We start from the raw sequence: 17,162 nt of genomic DNA, 5'->3' as shown, positions 1-17,162 counted from the left end.
AGCAGAGACTGAAGAATGGCCTTTTAAAATTTTTATCTCAAATCACTGACAATTCTGTTTAATCTGGACTCCTGCCTTCACATTTTTCTACTACACATTTATAGAGTTTTAAAAGTTGTTTAGTCCCTGAGGAAATCCTGTTTGTGTCCACTAAGCATACTTAGATGCAGAAGTATAAAAGAATACCTAAGCTACTTACTATAAGTCATACAAATGAGATGGCTAAATATCAATTAAAATATTTTCTTTAAAACATTAAAACTTGGGGATTCATACTTTTCCTTAAACAGTGATGCCTTGGCAATAGACTGAATAAGTTTGAGGATCTCATTATAAAACCAAGCAACAATTATTTGTTGAAGTGCCTGAGTTGATACCTGGAGGAACATGAAGAAAATGTGAAATATTGTTCTTGCTCTTCTCCTAGACACTTAGCCATGCCCTGTGGAGTCCTAATTTGATCAAAAGCACAGGCTTTTCATTTGATACATACAACTAAATTCCCTTCCTGCCTAGTTGGTGAGACATAGTTATATATGAAAAATGCTAGCAATACAAGACAACACAATACAACACAACACAACACAACTAAGTGTTTAATCATCTGTCAGAGCCAGAAAATACTATGACATCAGAACAGGAGGTCAAAGAGAGTAGAAGCAGGTACCACAAATATTTATTGAGTTCTCATAAAGTCTATGTTTTAGGTGTCCTGGGAACACATTATTGAATGAGAACTTTCTAGATAACTTGGCTTGGTCTTGAATAATGCACTGGATTTATACATGGGGAGAAAAAAAAAAAAAAAAACCAAAACCAAACATCCCATGAGCGGATCCCATGAGCGGATCACAACACTGTGACAGGACTGAGACCTGTGTGTGATATGGTTTGGCTCTGTTTCCCCACCCAAATCTTATCTTGAATTGCAATCTCCGTAACCCCCGTGTCCAGGGCGGGACCTGGTGGGAGGTGATTGGATCGTGGGGGCTGTTTCCCCCAGGCTGTTCTCATGATAGTGAGTTCTCACGAGATCTGATGGTTTTATAAGTGTTTGACAGTTCATCCTACACACGCATTCTCCCTCTTGCCTGCCACCATGTAAGATATGCCTGCTTTGCCTTCCACCAGGATTGTAAGTTTCATGAGGCCTCCTCAGCCATGTGCAACTGTGAGTCAATTAAACCTCTTTCCTTTACAAATTACCCAGTCTCCGTGGTATTCTTTATAGTAATGTGAGAATGGACCAATGTAGTGTGACTTGGAAGGGTGAGAGCGATGACCTGATTAGATTTGGTGCTCATGTGAAGAAAAAGCAGGGAATAAGTTTGGATTGTTGGGTGGGCAAAAGCCCACCAAGATAAGAGAATTCTTAGTTTGCAGAAGAAAGAAAAACAGCACATTGTGTCACACAGATCTTTTGATATAAAGCATGACTTTAATGCATTCTTATGATATTAAATAGGGAAACATTTACATAGCCCTTTCATAACTGTAATATGCCTTAGTTTTGTCAGTTTATTTCTTTGCTGTTTACTCTACAAATACCCCTTGAACTTGAGGAAGAAAAATGGGAATGATTTGTGTTTTACTTAAATTATAAGATCAAAGATGGCAGATGATTTATCCAAAGCCCAGGCAAGTAGGAAAAGCCCCCCCTTCCCTTCCCCTTTTCCAGAATAGAAGACAGTTGGCTGGTTACTTTGCAGGACTTAAGATGATCTTCATTTTAAAGAATCTGTATCAGCCTCCACTGTGGTAAGATGTGACTGGGATTTCAAGGTTTCCCCTGTCTCTGCTGATTTACCTAAGTAGGACAGAGATTTCTGGGGCATGCCTGCCGGTGGAGGGCAGTAGGTCACTCAACTAAGAGAGCACAGTATTGTTGAGAAAATGACACTAAAGTGGTCATCTGGGATGCTACTTCGCTTTTGGTAAATAACTTTGCAGCAACTTCTCAAGTTCCACCTCTCAGTGGAGACGGATGCCAGACAAAGATACCAGGCACCGTAGCCTAGTCGGCAGAACAAATGGAGTTATAGCCTTAGATTTTGTTTTCGTGATGACTAAGCTGACCAGGTTTCTTCTTTGTCCTTGCACACTTTATGCTTGACGAGATGCTTAAGCAAATAGAATAGGTGACCGCTAGGAGGTACCCGAGCTATGCGTCGGCCGCCGGGGCGAGCAGAAATGGCTAACAGCGACTCTCTCGGCTCGGTGGGTCAAGGCGGGTGGCGCTTTTCCAAGGTCGGGGTTGCGATAAGCTTATCGCTTATCACAAGCAAGAAGGGCAAGAAGGACGTCTAAGAACCAACGGTCCTTTAATCTAAAAGGCCGCGCGCCTCCAAGGCAATGTGACATCTTGAGGTCTAGTGTTCGGGCACCAGCTGCCTGCACATCTGGATGCAGCACTGCCTTTCCTTGCAGGGAGGAGGCGAGGCGGAGGACCCTGGAGTGCACGCACCTCCTCGTGCGCGCGCTCGCTTGCGCCCGTGAACGTGTGTGTGTGTGTGTCTCTGTGTGTGTGTGTGTGTGTGTGTGTGTGTGTATGCGCGCGCGCACACGGGCCGCGGCTCCGGGACCAGCTAATGGGGGTGGGGGCCCAGGAAGGAATAAATCTCCGCCAGCCTCCTCGCGCCTGGCTGCGGGTTAATATCCAACCAGTTAGAGAAAGACGAGGGTGACGGCAGCAGGGTGACAGCCTGGGCACACCGGCCGCATGTCGAAGGATCAGGATATTAGCCAGTCTCCGCCACACTCAGGGACTCATATATTTCTATTGACGAGGGGCTGTTGTTTTTTATTGTCTGCCGTTATCTCCAAGGAACAAGGGCACGAGTGAGGGGTGCGCGCTCTGGGCGAGTGTCGCGGCTCGGATCGGGTCGAAGGAGGCAATTTTGCGGGTGGGGGAGGGAGGGGGAGACCTTGATTTCCACCAATCCCCGGGCGTTTGTCTGCGAAGTCCGGGGCGCAGCGGAAGGCTGCGGCGCGCCGCTGAATTAACTGATGAGAGCGAGTTCTTTTCTTCTCCGGGAGGAGTGGGGAGCGAGGGTCCCGGCGGGCGAGGCGGAGGAGCCCGGGGCAGGATAGCGGTCCCGGGCCGCCGTGGAAATTTCCAAGGACTTGGTGCGGCGCAGAGAGCGCGTCTGGGGGGGTTGCCTGGCGGCGCAGCAGCGCGGGAGGCGGCGAAGGGCGCAGGAGCATCGCTCGGAGGGGACCAGGGGACGCCACGGGCCAAATGTCTGGGAGGGAGCCGAGCCTTTTCCCGGACCCTCGCCGAGGGCGACCGTGATGCTGCAGAACCGGCGGGAGCAACTCGCCGCCGCCGCTCTCTGCGCACTCGGAGACCCCAGCGCCCGCCTTCTGCAGGGGAAGCGACCATGGCCATAGATCGTGACTTGCCCCCCAGCCACTTCCCCTAGAAAGAAATCCTTGGAAAAGTTGCATTTAAAAAAATCCTTGCTCTGACCTTTGGCGCCGACGGGGCCGAAGAAGCGTGCGTGCGTTTGCAAGCAAGAGAACGAAAGGTGTGTGTGCATGGGGGGCCGGCAGTGGGGGACCCTCCGCTGCCACTTCGCCTAGCTTTGTGCTGAGGCCCCGGCCCCCGCCCCTGGGACGCCGGGGCTGCGATGAGCCCCTGCGGGCGGGCCCGGCGACAAACGCCCAGAGGGGCCATGGCTGTACTGGCGTGGAAGTTCCCGCGGACCCGGCTGCCCATGGGAGCCAGTGCCCTCTGTGTCGTTGTCCTCTGTTGGCTCTACATCTTCCCCGTCTACCGGCTGCCCAACGAGAAGGAGATCGTACAGGGGGTGCTGCAACAGGGCACGGCGTGGAGGAGGAACCAGACCGCGGCCAGAGCGTTCAGGTACTCCTGCCCTCGCGGCTCCTCCCCTCTAGCGTCCTTTCCTCCCCTAGTGCAGAGGACAGGGTCACCGGCGAGGACCGCCTCGCAGAGGCATCCCTTTCATCCGCTCTTCCGTGTCCTTTCCCTCCATTTGTGCCATTCCCAACCTGGAGACTTTAGTCAGGGTTCCTTCCCCACCCCTGACCCCCAGAGATGTTCAGACACCTGCTTTGCCCATGTAAAGACTCGATGCATTTCTTCCCAAAGCGGAGTTTTATTTAACAATTTACGGATAAACAGAGGGAAGGAGAACCCAGGATAACTTAGTCTCTTGCACTTAATGAGAATTTACCTCTTGGGCTCTGCAGACATTTGAAGCTGTAGGGAACAAGAAGCAGGTAAAAGCCATCTCCCCGAGGTGGAGTGCACAGTCGGTAACATAAATCCCCGACGTTGGAGTGATGGCCAGTGGAAACATGGACGGATCCCGCAGCTTTGCGCAGTGTGCCCACAGCAAGTGCATAGTACTGACTGACGTCCTACTAAGAGACGATACTGTGCAATTTTTGTGTTGAAATCTCGAACAACTTTCTAGTATTATTATCTCATCTTGTTGACCACAAATTGATTCTTTAGAAGGATGAGTAACTTCCCCAAGGTCATTACTTATGACCTGTGGGTGCTGGATTTTTCATCACTTAAAGCTCCAAAGCTCCCAGCTCTTTTTATTGGCTTAGACTGTGGATGCCTGTGGAAGATGGGAGATGTACTTTAAGTAGGCACCTGAAGTCAGAAAACAAACAAAATCCCCAAGCCAGGTTGGAAATCAGAACTCTGAGGATCGCTCAGAGGTTGTAGATCCGCTTCCTTTCTGGGAATTTTAGATTAAATGTCTAAAAATAAGTTACGGCAGCAGGGGTTGTGTAGTTAGATTGGAGGGAAGGCAGAGCTGCTTCCCCTTCCTCTCCACCTCCCCAGGCATGTTGAGGGAACACACGGGTGCTTCCACCACTGCGAGGTGCCCCTTTCACCTTTAGTCTCTGGGGCTGAAGATGCTGCTGTTGGCTTCTTCCTGTGATTGTAGCGGTCTGGGTGGTTGGAAATGATCTCCTCTGCTCTGCAGAGGATCTTTCTAATCAGTGCAAGGTCAGGTGAGTTCTAATGTAAACATTTTTCACTGCAGTTATTTACAAATATTCAGGAGCATCTATACATTTTAAAAAACTTTTTAAACATATGGTTTCCGTCTCCTTCTTAGGCCTCCTCCTGGAAAGAGGGTTAAAAAGATAACAGAGCCAATTTGTTTAGAGGAAGGCAACTGCATTCTCCTTGGAAGGGAGGACTTTCCTTCTCTCTTTTTAGAACTCTACCATCATTGAATTTAAAAATAACCTCACTCTTCCCAAAAGTATCTAAGGGTTAATTTTTTCTTTCCTTCACAGTATTGATTGTGGGACTCAAAAGCAGGCAAAAGGCACCACATCCAGCAATTATTTTCCCTAAAGATAGAAAGCACTTTCATTTCAAGTGACCTAAGGAAATGAGTTAAGAACTTCCCATTGGTTTGCAATGAAAGAGTCCATTTTTTTTTAAATATAGGAAGAGGAATAATGAAGCCCTGTTAGAGCATAGATTTCTTGTTAGAGGACACAATCCAGTGGAAAATGCTTCATATTCTGAGAAACACAGGCCGATAGTTTCTGAGACACATTTGTTCCATGCTTTCTGTAGCCTGGAGTAATTTTCAGTGTGTTTGGCTGTTATTTGGTCTGGTCTCTATGTGCAGGGAATTACTTATTAAAATCCATACACTATGAAAACTACCTAAACACATATCCCTCAAAGTTAGTGGCTGTAAAACCATGTAAAAGGCACCATTGCTTATTGAAATAAGTTTGAGCTTCAGAGTAGAATTCTGAATTTCTACACTGAGTATGCCGTGACTAGATAAACAGCAGAGAATCTTTGGCAAGTTACTATATTTTTTGAGTCCTGGCTGTCTTGTTTATCTACATTGCAGAGTTGTTAGAAGGTTTACATTTTTAATAAAAACTGATGTCAAGTATCTGGTACATTGTGTACCCAGAAAATGGTTGCCTTATAATTGTTATAAATTATAATTTCTAGTATATGTTACAACTTAAATAAGGAAATCTGGGCAGCCCATGAGAATTTGGAATGTTCCTCCTGCCAGATTTACAGGTAAACATTATTGGTCCCTACCCCTCTCCCCAGCCATGTACACTTACGCTAATGAACAGGGACAAGACATTTTGAAAGGTAGGAGAAGTTTCATGGTTTGAGTTAATTATTTTTTACCTGTGCATTTAATATTCTTTAACATTTGGATTGTTAGTATATGGCAGTAGTGTTTATTTGTTAAATATTAGACCGGTCAGTCAGAAGCCATTATCATGTTAAGGAGACACAACTTTGACAAACAAGCATCTGTTTTTCTCCAGTCTGAAACATCTTCTGCATAAATACAAATATATGCACACAAATGCACAAGGTGCACTTATATGTGGAGATATATGTGCATTTATTCACAAATCATGGAATGGTGTCATATATGTGTAAAAATATAGATGTGTATACATACATAAATACAAACATTTACAATCAGTCAATTAACCAATATTTCATGAGTGACTACTCTGCATCAGATATGTGTTAGGCCCTGGGGGATAGCAGTGAATAGGATGGATAGATTGCCTCCTCTAAGAGCTTACCTCCTAGTAGAGGATGATTGACACACAAATAAATACGATGACTTAACATACGGTTAAATTCTGTGAAGAGAAAAGAGAGTGTTTCATTATGTTTATAAACACCAAAATTTAAGATTTTATTTTGCCCTCTGTGCTTCCATTTACTTTTGTAATTTTCTTCTTCTAGCTCAGTACTTGATATGTACTGAATTCTCAGAGAAGAACCTTGTCAAACTGCGTAGGAGATGGCAGGAAGAACGTAAGAAAGCTGTAAGAGTTTTGAACAGAACAGGAAGTTTTCCTAATGTTTATGTGGTGATAGAAAGATAAAGGAATCAATAGATCCTATTATAGAAACTTTCTTAATTCTTATTGCTTTTGATTAAGTGATATTGTGGGAAATGCCAAACCAAAGCAGTGTTTGTTTCTTCCATCAGATCCTCACCCATTTCATTTGCTCCTCAGAAATGAACCTGAATTCAGAATTTATGTGCAAGGCTTTATTTGTGGCACCTGACATGGTAACGATAATAGTAACAATTAAGCTAACAAGTTATTGGTGCTTATTATCTGCCCGACACTATGCTAGTATGTATTGTCTCATTTAATCCTCATAAGAATCTTGTATAAATTGATATATCATTATCCACATTTATGAAAATGAACATGCCCTGGTCTTCAAGGGAGTTGCTATAATCCCATGGAAAAGACAGATAATGTATACAATTAACTAACTGGAAATAGGGCCATCAAAGAGAGGAAACATAGCAGAGTGAAAACCTTATGGATTTGGGAGCTGTCAGAACATGGTTGGAATTCTGGGTGTATCCCTTTCCGGTTGTGCAATCATTGGTAAGTCCAACTCTGAGAGCTTCAGTTCCTCCATTTGTAAATTGGGGCTTGTAAGAATGTCTTACAAGTTTGTGGAGAAAATTACATGATAGCATATAGACAGCACCTGGAATGATGCTTGCCACATATCTCTGTTTAATACGTGATTGTTATAACAATAGAAACACCAGTGAAGGGCTGGGGACGTTCCCAGAACATGACATTTAATTCTACTGAAGGGAGGGAAATCGGGTTTCAGAGGGGGTGGTGTTTGGAGTAAGCCTCCAAGGATGGTAGGGTGGCATAGTGGTAAGAGGTGAGGATAGAAGTATATGCCAGGCAGACAGAACAGCAAAGATCAAGGCGGAGAGATTTAGAAGTGCCTGGTGTGTTTACTGTATGGAAAGTTGTTAAGTCACCCATGGAGACCACCATAGAAAAGTGGGCTTGGTGGTAAGACGAAGCCAGGAATCTTTGAATGTATTTAAGGTGTGGCTCATTAGAAATGGACAAACATCAAGGATCTAATGGTACTGGCTGCGTGTTAGCTATCAGCAGAGGTGGCACATCACTGTTACCAGTGGGTTTGGGAACTAGAATAGAGGTTAATACAGTGAAGTGGTTGTTTTGAAAATTCTGTCGACTCATTGGGTGGTAACCATTACTCTAAGCAGTCAAGTTCTTTCTTTTTCAAAATTCTGAACAAACGACTATTTTCAGCAGTTCCACCTTTATGTGGCCTCTTTTATTTGCCTATTTTTGAATCCAGGGATGTTAAAAGCTCAATTTCCATAATTGTCCTGGTGGCAGGAAAAGGGCATTGGGAGTGGAGGGGATGAGCGTAGGTGCAGCCATCTGTACAGATAAAATGTAAGTTTAGTGTTTGTAAGTTGGGGATTTATGGAATTCACTTTGAAAAGGTAGTTTAGGAAAAAAGAGGGTTTAATAAATTTTGGTGCTCAAGAAAATATGCTACAGTTATGTTGCAAATTTACAAATGTGGAAAAAAATCTCATCAGCAATAATCGCAATAGCAAAAATCAATCACTAACACTTATTGGATACGTAAAATATACCAGGCCTAGTTCTTAGCACTTATATATGTTTTTTTCCCCCAAAGCAACCTTATAAAGTAGGTTTGTGTATGTTCCTTGTTTTACAGATGAGGATATGGAGGTTTAGACAGATCCATGAACAAAATGATGGAGTTTGATTTCCAACCTGGAGCTATTTAATTCTAAACCTTATGCTTGTTCCCTGCTAATTTGGGATAAATGAAGCAATGCTGTATACATCTCTCTTATGATTTGGCTCTGATTACTTCTCCAATGTCATCTTTCATCAGTTTTTCTTTTTATTCTTTGCTAATATTGGAATAATTATGGTTCCTGAAATAGGCCAGGCTATACTGGTTTTGCTCGAGCCACCCACTCCACCCGGAATGACTCGACTTTAAGGCCACATCTCCTGCCTTTTACCTGGCCAGTTCCTTCTCATCTCTTGACAGTGCATTATCGTGGTTAAGAGCAAAGGTTCTGAAGTCAGCTGTGTTCAAATTCTGATTCCATCACTTGCTGTGTTCTTGAGCAAATCAGCCTTCATTGCTCATTTCTCTATCCATAAAATGGGGCTTCTTATAGGACTGTTGTAAGAATTAGATTAGATAATGTGTTTAAAATGCTTAGAACTATTTCCAGTATATAATTAATGCTCAGTCCTTGTTAGTTCTCCTCAAGGTGGCTTCCCTTACTCCTTCCTCCCTTCCCAGGCTGTGCTTAGAACTCCTCCTCTCTGGTTTGTTTATACCATGCACGTATGATTGTAATCCTTTCATTTATTCAAAATACCTACTACTCTGTGTCTACCACTATTACTATAGGATAGGAGATGCTGGGTCTGTAGCTGTGAACTGAACAAAATTTTTGCTTTCTTGGAATTTATAGGATAGTGATGAGAGACACAAAATAAACAGAGAAATATACAAATAACTGGTAGTGACAGGTGCATTAGTCATGATGTATTAAAAATATGAGTGCACTTGCCTGCCTTCCCGGCTAAATTTTAAGTTTCTCACAGACAGGAACTTTGCCTCATTCATAGTTGCATTCCCAGAGCCCAGCATGGTCCCTGGCACACTAAATTTTGCTTAGATATCATGTGAATGAATGTTTAGGAAGGTGTGGAACCAGATAGCCACCCAGTTGGTCAACAAATATTTAATGAGACCTACTGTGTGTCCAGCACTCTGTTTGGCAGTGTAGCAGATCAGAGGAGTAAGCATCCTTGGTATTCTCGAAGAACTCTTACTCTAGAGCAGAGGTTCTTAATTTCAACCCTCCTGACATTTCAGGCTGCATACTGCTTTGTTGTGGAGTGCTGTCCGGTACCTTGTAGACTGTTCAGCAGCATGCCTGACCTCTGTCCACTAAATGAGACAACCAAATATGTCTCCAGACTTGGCAAAATACCTCCTGGGGGGAAAATTGCCCCTGACTGTGAGAACCACTGATTTGCAGAAACAAAACCTGCCCAATCGACAGGATTTAAGAAACCTTGAAAGTATGCGTAATTAAGAACTAAATTTGGAAACTACAATATAAATGCTTTGACTGTTTAGAGAAAGGAGGTGTCTCTGTGGGCTCGAGTTGTTGGAGAAGGCCTCCTGGAAGAGGCCTGAATGAACTGTACTTGATAGGTAGGTCTTGGTTAGGGAAGGGTCAGGAGAGGGGAGGCGTTTTAGGATATTTATATAAGCAACAGCCTCTGTTGAAAGTATATGTAACAGCTGTTTAAGATTTTCATTAATGTTCTCCTTAATCCCTGGTGAGAGGGGTCCATGCTCTGTGCCCTACACGTTAAGGGGCCACATTCTTCTTTTTCTCTGGTTTCACCCTTTCTCAATGAGGCAGGGTGTTAATGGGACCTTTCTAGACCCTGGAATTTCCTGCCCAAATGACCCAAGTCTACTTCCGCAGCCTGCCTGCCTGCATGGGGCATTTTCCCCAATCTTCTTCCTGAGAGTGGCTTGCCCCCTGGTGTGTACAATCCTAGGCCACACATCAGAGGAGGCAAGGGACAGCTCTTTGAGGGAGACATTGTGGAAGGAACTTTGATTTGGGGCTGTGGGGCCCACATATGCATGTGGTATAGGCTTGCCCTGTTCCCCAGGTTGCAGGACCAAACTTCCTGGAGTTTCAGGAGTCTAAATTTGAATCTGGCATTCCAGATTGTTATGCAGATTTATTTGTCCAGGGAGGAGAATAGAACATGTTTTATCAGTTTGTTGGTTTGATGATAACTTCTCAATATTAGAGATACAGTTGTACTTTTGTTCTCTGCCTTGCAAATGGAGGTGGTTGGAGAGTTTTTGGTCTGTACTGTATAATCAATACTCAAATGAAAAATTATAGTGGTTTTTTTGTAACTTGGGAGTCTATCAGTCTTCTTTGAGAGCAAAGTGTTTTAGGAAACTAGTTGGATCAATTGAATAATTATGTAAGTTAGTATAGAGTGTGGTCAGTTAGTCTTTTGACAAAGTTGTGAGTCATCTTGGAAATAATGATACTATGTATCATTAATGCACTCTTCATGATGGACTTGATAGATTTCTGGTAAAATAATCTATTTTAGCTTCTCATTCTGACCTGGCTCTATCAGGAGCTGTGTGACCTTGGGCAAGTTACTTAACCTCTCTGTACCTTTGTTGTGTCATCTGAAAAATGAGTACAATGTACTAATCTACTTCATAGGTTTGTGATGCTAATTAAGTCAGATAACGAATGTAGACTCCATAACCATCCTCACTTGGCTGGGTGGGATGACAGGAAGTTTGTTCCCACCTGGAAAATGTCTGGACTTTGGAGTCCCAGAGATAAGGATCTAATCCTGGTTCTGTCATTTATCAACTTTGTGACATTGAAAAATTTACTTGGTCTTGCTGAGCCTTAGCCGCAGGTGGCAATAGTTACCTTGAGAAGATTAGATGCTGGATAATTGCTAATCATTAGTCCATAATGAGGAGAAAATCCATGTCTGTGGACAAATTCTGTGCCTATTAATTGTACTTTCAGTAAAAGAATATCTGACAATGAAATGTGACCTTGTGACACAGCCTCTTTTTTCACAGAGTTAGTGCTGAGGGTGCTGTACTATGGCTGGCAAAATTTTATGGAAGACAGCAGAGCCCAGCAATAGATCAACTGATTTCAATCGTTCATTCAACCACATTTGCTGAATGTCTACCATGTACCAGTTAGGTGCTGGCAATACAGTGATGAATACAAGAACGTGGTCCCTGATTTGATAAAATTTATAATCTAATTAACAGCAGTTCTCCCATATCTGTGGTTTTGTTTTCCATGGCTTCAGTTGTCCATGGTTAATTTGATCCAAAAATATTAAATGGAAATTCCAGAAATAAACAATTCATAAGTTTTAAATTGTGCTCTGTTTTGAGTAGTGTGATGAGATTTCGCTTTGTCCCACTACGTCTTGCCTGGGATGCGAATCTTCCCTTTGTTCAGCGTCTCCACGCTGTTGACACTTGCTGCCCATGAGTAACTTAATATCCACCTTGGTCGAGGGATCACCGTGCTTGTGTTCGAGGAATACCTATTTTATTTTACCAGTGGCCCCAAAATGCAAGAGTGATGATGCGGGTATATTGTTATAATTGTTCTATTTTATTATTAGCTATTATTGTTAATCTCTTACTGTGCCTAATTTATAAATCAAATTTTATCATAGGCATGTACGTATAGGAAAAAATAGGAAAAAACCGTATATAGGGCTTGGTACCATCTGAAGTTTCAGACATCCACTGGGGGTCTTAGAATGTATCCTCCACAGATAAGAGGAGATTCCTAGTTTCATTCCTTAAATCAGTAAGAAACCAAGTAACATGGGGTTCCAAGGCTTACACTTTGACTGTTTTGGATAATGATAATGAGTTTTGAAGGAATCGATTTTTATCCCTTTCTGTTGAACTGTCTTCTAGCTGTGGCATTGCATGAGAGGGAAGCAGCCAAGACCGTAAGAGCTGTGTCGCTCTAATTAGGTGCCAGGAGGAAGTGGAAATGAATTCAGAGCCACACATTCTCCATTTTTCATATCTTAAACACAGAAGACACTATCAGAGATTTCCAGGTGACCGCAATGAGAAAAGGGCCTTTTGTCCCACTATGTCTTGCCTGGGACGCAAAATCTTTAGTTTGTTTCCATTATTGATAAAATAAACATATATAGTACATGATTTTATGTCCCCCATGTTCATTTAAACAATTTATAGTGTTTATTATTTGTCTGATTTTGGAAAGAATACATATTTACTATAGAAAATTTTTAAATGTAGTCAAAAGAAGAAAAAGCCTGCTCAAATTCCCTCACTCGGAAGTACTCCTTGTAAACAGTCTCTTTTGTGTATGTTTGTTTGTGTGTATTACTAAATTGTATATATTTTGTATATTTAATTTTATATCCTCTTTTATTCACTCAAAATTATACCTTTAGTATTTTCTCATATAATTAAATAACTTTTAATTTACAAACTTGTGGAAAAATAGCTTTATAATGTTTTATTTTGGAAAAATAATTATTTATTGTCCAAGTATTACCATAAAAATACTTTAAAAAAAGATTACGCTGCTGACAAATTTATGTTAGACTTTTTTCTTTAATGATTTCTTCATATGTAGTTGTTGTATAGCTGAGCATAGGAAATTAAAAAGCCTCTTTAAAGATCTGTACTTTCTCAAGGTTGGTATTTAAAGGATAAAAGCAACACTACTTTCATTTGTAAAAGTAATTGACATTTAACAAACATCGCTAATATTTTGGTTTATGTTCTTCTGGATCATTCGATGCCAATGTGTGTATAAATGAAACAAAAATATGATGAATTCGACAGTACATTGCAAATATTTTTCTAGTAATAGTATATGCAGTCTACATCATCTCTTCTAATGGCTACAAGATTTTCCATTGTTAGGATAGATACAAATTTATTTAATTAATATACTGTTATTGGATATTTATGTTGCAATTTCTCACTTTTATGAATAAAGATGTGGTGACCATCCTTTTGTATACATCTTAAACACTTACCTGCTTATAAATTTCTAGAATTAATGTTTTCACACTTTTTAGTTTGAAGCGCCAATTCTTTTTTTAAAATCTTTTTAAAATTTTTGTTCCTTGAGTTTATTCACTTAAAATGAATGCTACTACAAGCATTTCTTCCATGCCATTAAACTTTAGCCCAGACATACATTTTAAAGCTTGCATAATTTTCTGTCATATGAATATCATTAAATGTATTTAACCAATGATATTTGTTGGAAATTTAGTTTATTTTTATGATCATGAATAACACTGTCATTTGATGACTTTAAGTTGACTTAATTCTATATTGGTTTTTTCTTTCTTTTTTTTTCCAACTTTTATTTTAAGTTCAGGGGTACATGTGCAGTATATGCAGGTTTGTTTCACAGGTAAACATGTGCCGTAGTGGTTTACTCCACAGATCATCCCATTACCCAGGTATTAAGCCCAGCATTCATTAGCTATTCTTCCTGATGCTCTTTCTTCCCTCACCCCAACCCCGACAGGTGTGTTGTTGTTCCCCCCAATGTGTCCATGTGTTCTCATCGATCAGTTCTCACTTATAAGTGAGAACATGCGGTGTTTGGTTTTCTGTTCCTGGGTTACTTTGCTGAGAATAATGGTTTCCAACTCCATCCATGTCCATGCAAAGGACACCATCTCATTCCTTTTTATGACTGCATAGTATTCCATGGTGTACATGTACCACATTTTCTTTATCCGGTCTATCATTGATGGGCATTTAGGTTGATTCCATGACTTTGCTATTGTGAATAGTGCTGCAATGAACATATGTGTGCATATATCTTTATAATAGAATGATTTATATTTCTTTGGGTAGATACCCAGTAATGGGATTACTGGGTCAAATGGTATTTCTGCCTCTAGGTCTTTGAGGAATTGTCACACTGTCTTCCACAGTGGTTGAACTAATTTACACTCCCTCCATCAGTAAACACCAATTCTTATATCTGGCATCTTTGATTGTTCATAGAAAATCTTCGGCTTTGGCTAAGTGCAGATTTGGGATTTTCCCTCTTTCAGTGTGCAAAGTGATTGCATAAATAGATATACTATGATTGTTAAATTAAATTATAAAATTGCCCTTAGGTGGATTTACAGTAGGTCAGGCAATGGAAAAAGATATGGATACAACTGGATATGTACAGTGGCAGATAAACCCTTCATTCGGATTGCAGAGACCCAGCTATGAGGAATTTATGTAGTGTAGTGGTACATGTGCTTTTATTTTTCATGGTTATCAGCTCCATTACAGTACAGCTGATAATTAGCATGGTGTTTTATCTCCATTTAAAAAGCAATAGCTTTCTTTCTTCTAGGACTTAAGCAATTAAATAAAACTGTGATTTAAAAAGGAAAATGAACTTTTACTTCATGATAAGGTAGAGATTTCAAGGAAAAAGAAAAGTGTCCTAGATAGAACAGAAATATTATATTTCACAACTCTAATTTTAAGAGTCATTTTCCTATTTACTAAAATTAAACGTCTTCAGCATGAATCTGGAGCGGATCATACCCACCTGGTGAAGGGTGGAGGTGTTGTAAAAAGGCACAAAAATTCCATGATGATATTTTGTTGGGTCAGTGTTTTGGTGGTGAGGTGTTGGTGACTGTGACAACATTGCCCGATGTCATCTGTATTGTGTCCTTCTACTCCCTTGCACTTGTGTGAAATGGCTCTGCATACTGTTGCTTTGGTGCTTTGGGGCTAGAAATGAAGTCTTGTTGATATATGTCTGTCTCAGGTCCCTGGTCACAGCCTTACTAAATGTCTAATGAGTATTGGATGAATAAAAACATCAGATTGTCTGAAAGGCTGGTAGACAGCTGTCTGAATACCTTTTAGGGACAGTTTCATTTATTGTCTATTATTAAGACTCTAGGCTCTAAATATTCACTACTAATTCATGTATTCACTCCTTCATTCCTTTATTCAACAAATATATATTCGATGCCTTCTATGTGCCAGGCACAATGCTAGTTACTGAGAACAGAGTGATAGGCCAAGAGGACACGGGCCTTCCCCCATACAGCAAACAAGCATGCAGCACACAATGGGAAAGGAGCAGCAACATTCTCCAGTCTCTCCACTTCTTTATATGGAAGGAAAAACAAACACAGATTTGCCTTAGCTTTCAGAACTTAGCTGTGTCTGCCTGTATTTGATTCAGTCCATAAAGGGCCCAAATCTCCACTCTGGTCCATTCAGTGTGGTGCCTGAATCGTGACTGCGATGCCAGAGGTCTCCGTCTAGTACAGTGGTATGATATCTTTGGACTCTTGCTAACCTATGCAACATGTGAAATGCTGGAGAGGAAAAGCACTTTAAAACCTTGCTGAAAGATCCATGAGCCCGTGGGGGAACACAAAGCTCAATTACTGGTAGAATCAAAGAGACAGAGGCAGGCTGGCTTGGAAGGGGATTGCTCACTTTGTAAGCAACTGTTCTCAACTCAACCTGCCACCCTGCAATAGCAAAGAAGAGGAAGTGGAGGGGCCGGCAGCAAGACTCTCTGGTGAGCTGAGTCAGTAGGCAGTGAGCTGAGTCTCAATTTGGGGTAAAAACACAGTCAGTTTATTGTTTCCTAATAACTGCTCCAATTATGGCATGTGAAATCTACCTCCTGACCTCCACCCCGCACCCCAATTAGCTGGCTCGAATGGGTCTCTGAACAACTTGGCCAGGTTTTACTAATTTTTTGTTTACTTTGATTCTTGGGACAGTCTCACTCTAGCATTTAGCTCAGTTTTGTTTATTTTAAAGCACAATGAAAATTCTGGCATCTACCACCTCCGCCTGCTCAGGCTCTAGAACCTCTAGGTGCTTGCAGCGGAAGGCAAGAAGAGCAATCTCTGAGGTGGAGCCCACTCCACCTTCCTGTAGGAGCTGCTTCTTCAGTTTGGGCAGGGAGGAGGGGAATATTCATAGTCCCTTTCTCTGTTGGGGGTGGCTGCTTCCACGTGAACCCTGCCTGTCTGCCCAGCCTTCTAATGGCAAAGTGTTCTGGTTCTTTCACCTGGCGAGCAGCCCTCTTAGGTGGGGTCCTGATAAACACTCCATCGACAGGGAGATCCCCTATCCTTGCCACACCAAAGGGCTCTTTCTTGCCCACCCCTCTCAGCCTCACCATCTGTCTTTCCATCTCCCTGTCTGCTTTCTCCATGGCTCAGGGACAGCCAGATAAAAGATCCAGGAGTGCAGTGCCTGGTGTGTCTGGTGCCTGGTGTGTCTGGTGTCTGGTTGGTTCTGCAGACTCTTCCTTTTCTTTTCTTTTCTTCCCTTTCTTTCTTTCTTTTTCTTTCTTCTCTTTCTTTCCTTCTTTCTTTCTTTCTTTTTTCTTCTCTCTCTCTCTTTTCTTTTCCTTTTTTTGGGTCTTTCTCTGCACCCAGGCTGGAGTGCAGTGGTGCAATCATAGCTCACTGCAGCCCTGCTGGGCTCAAGCAAACCTCCTGACTCAGCTTCCCAAGTACCTGGGACTGTAGGCCCAGCAAATTTTTAATTTCTATCTTTGTAGAGAAGGGATCTCCCTATGTTGCCTGGGCTGGTCTCGAACTCTTGGGCTCAAGCGATCCTGCCGCCTCAGCCTCACAAAGTGCTGGGATTACAGGCGTAAGCCACTGCACCCGGCTTCACTTCTTTACAGGTGATTTGTTTG

At 42.0% G+C, this 17,162-nt stretch overlaps 1 protein-coding gene across 4 annotated transcripts in view; it reads left to right on the top strand.

The window, feature by feature from the left end:
* Positions 1-3,616: 3,616 nt before the first annotated feature.
* ST8SIA1 (ST8 alpha-N-acetyl-neuraminide alpha-2,8-sialyltransferase 1) overlaps positions 3,617-17,162 on the top strand; it is a 260,653-nt gene continuing 247,107 nt past the window's right edge. For 3 of the 4 annotated variants that reach the window (XM_054526948.1, XM_054526947.1, XM_024256942.3), the window contains exon 1: positions 3,617-3,865. In XM_054526948.1, coding sequence (XP_054382923.1) covers positions 3,630-3,865 — 236 coding nt within the window. In that variant the 5' untranslated portion in view covers positions 3,617-3,629. The remainder of the gene's footprint in view (positions 3,866-17,162) is intronic. The other variant, XM_024256943.3, reaches the window with a different exon arrangement.

The sequence above is a fragment of the Pongo abelii genome, chromosome 10, assembly GCF_028885655.2.
Source record: "Pongo abelii isolate AG06213 chromosome 10, NHGRI_mPonAbe1-v2.0_pri, whole genome shotgun sequence".
Taxonomy (NCBI): Eukaryota; Metazoa; Chordata; class Mammalia; order Primates; family Hominidae; genus Pongo; species Pongo abelii.
Note: the sequence above shows the minus strand (reverse complement) of the source record. Positions and strands in the feature narration are given on the sequence as shown.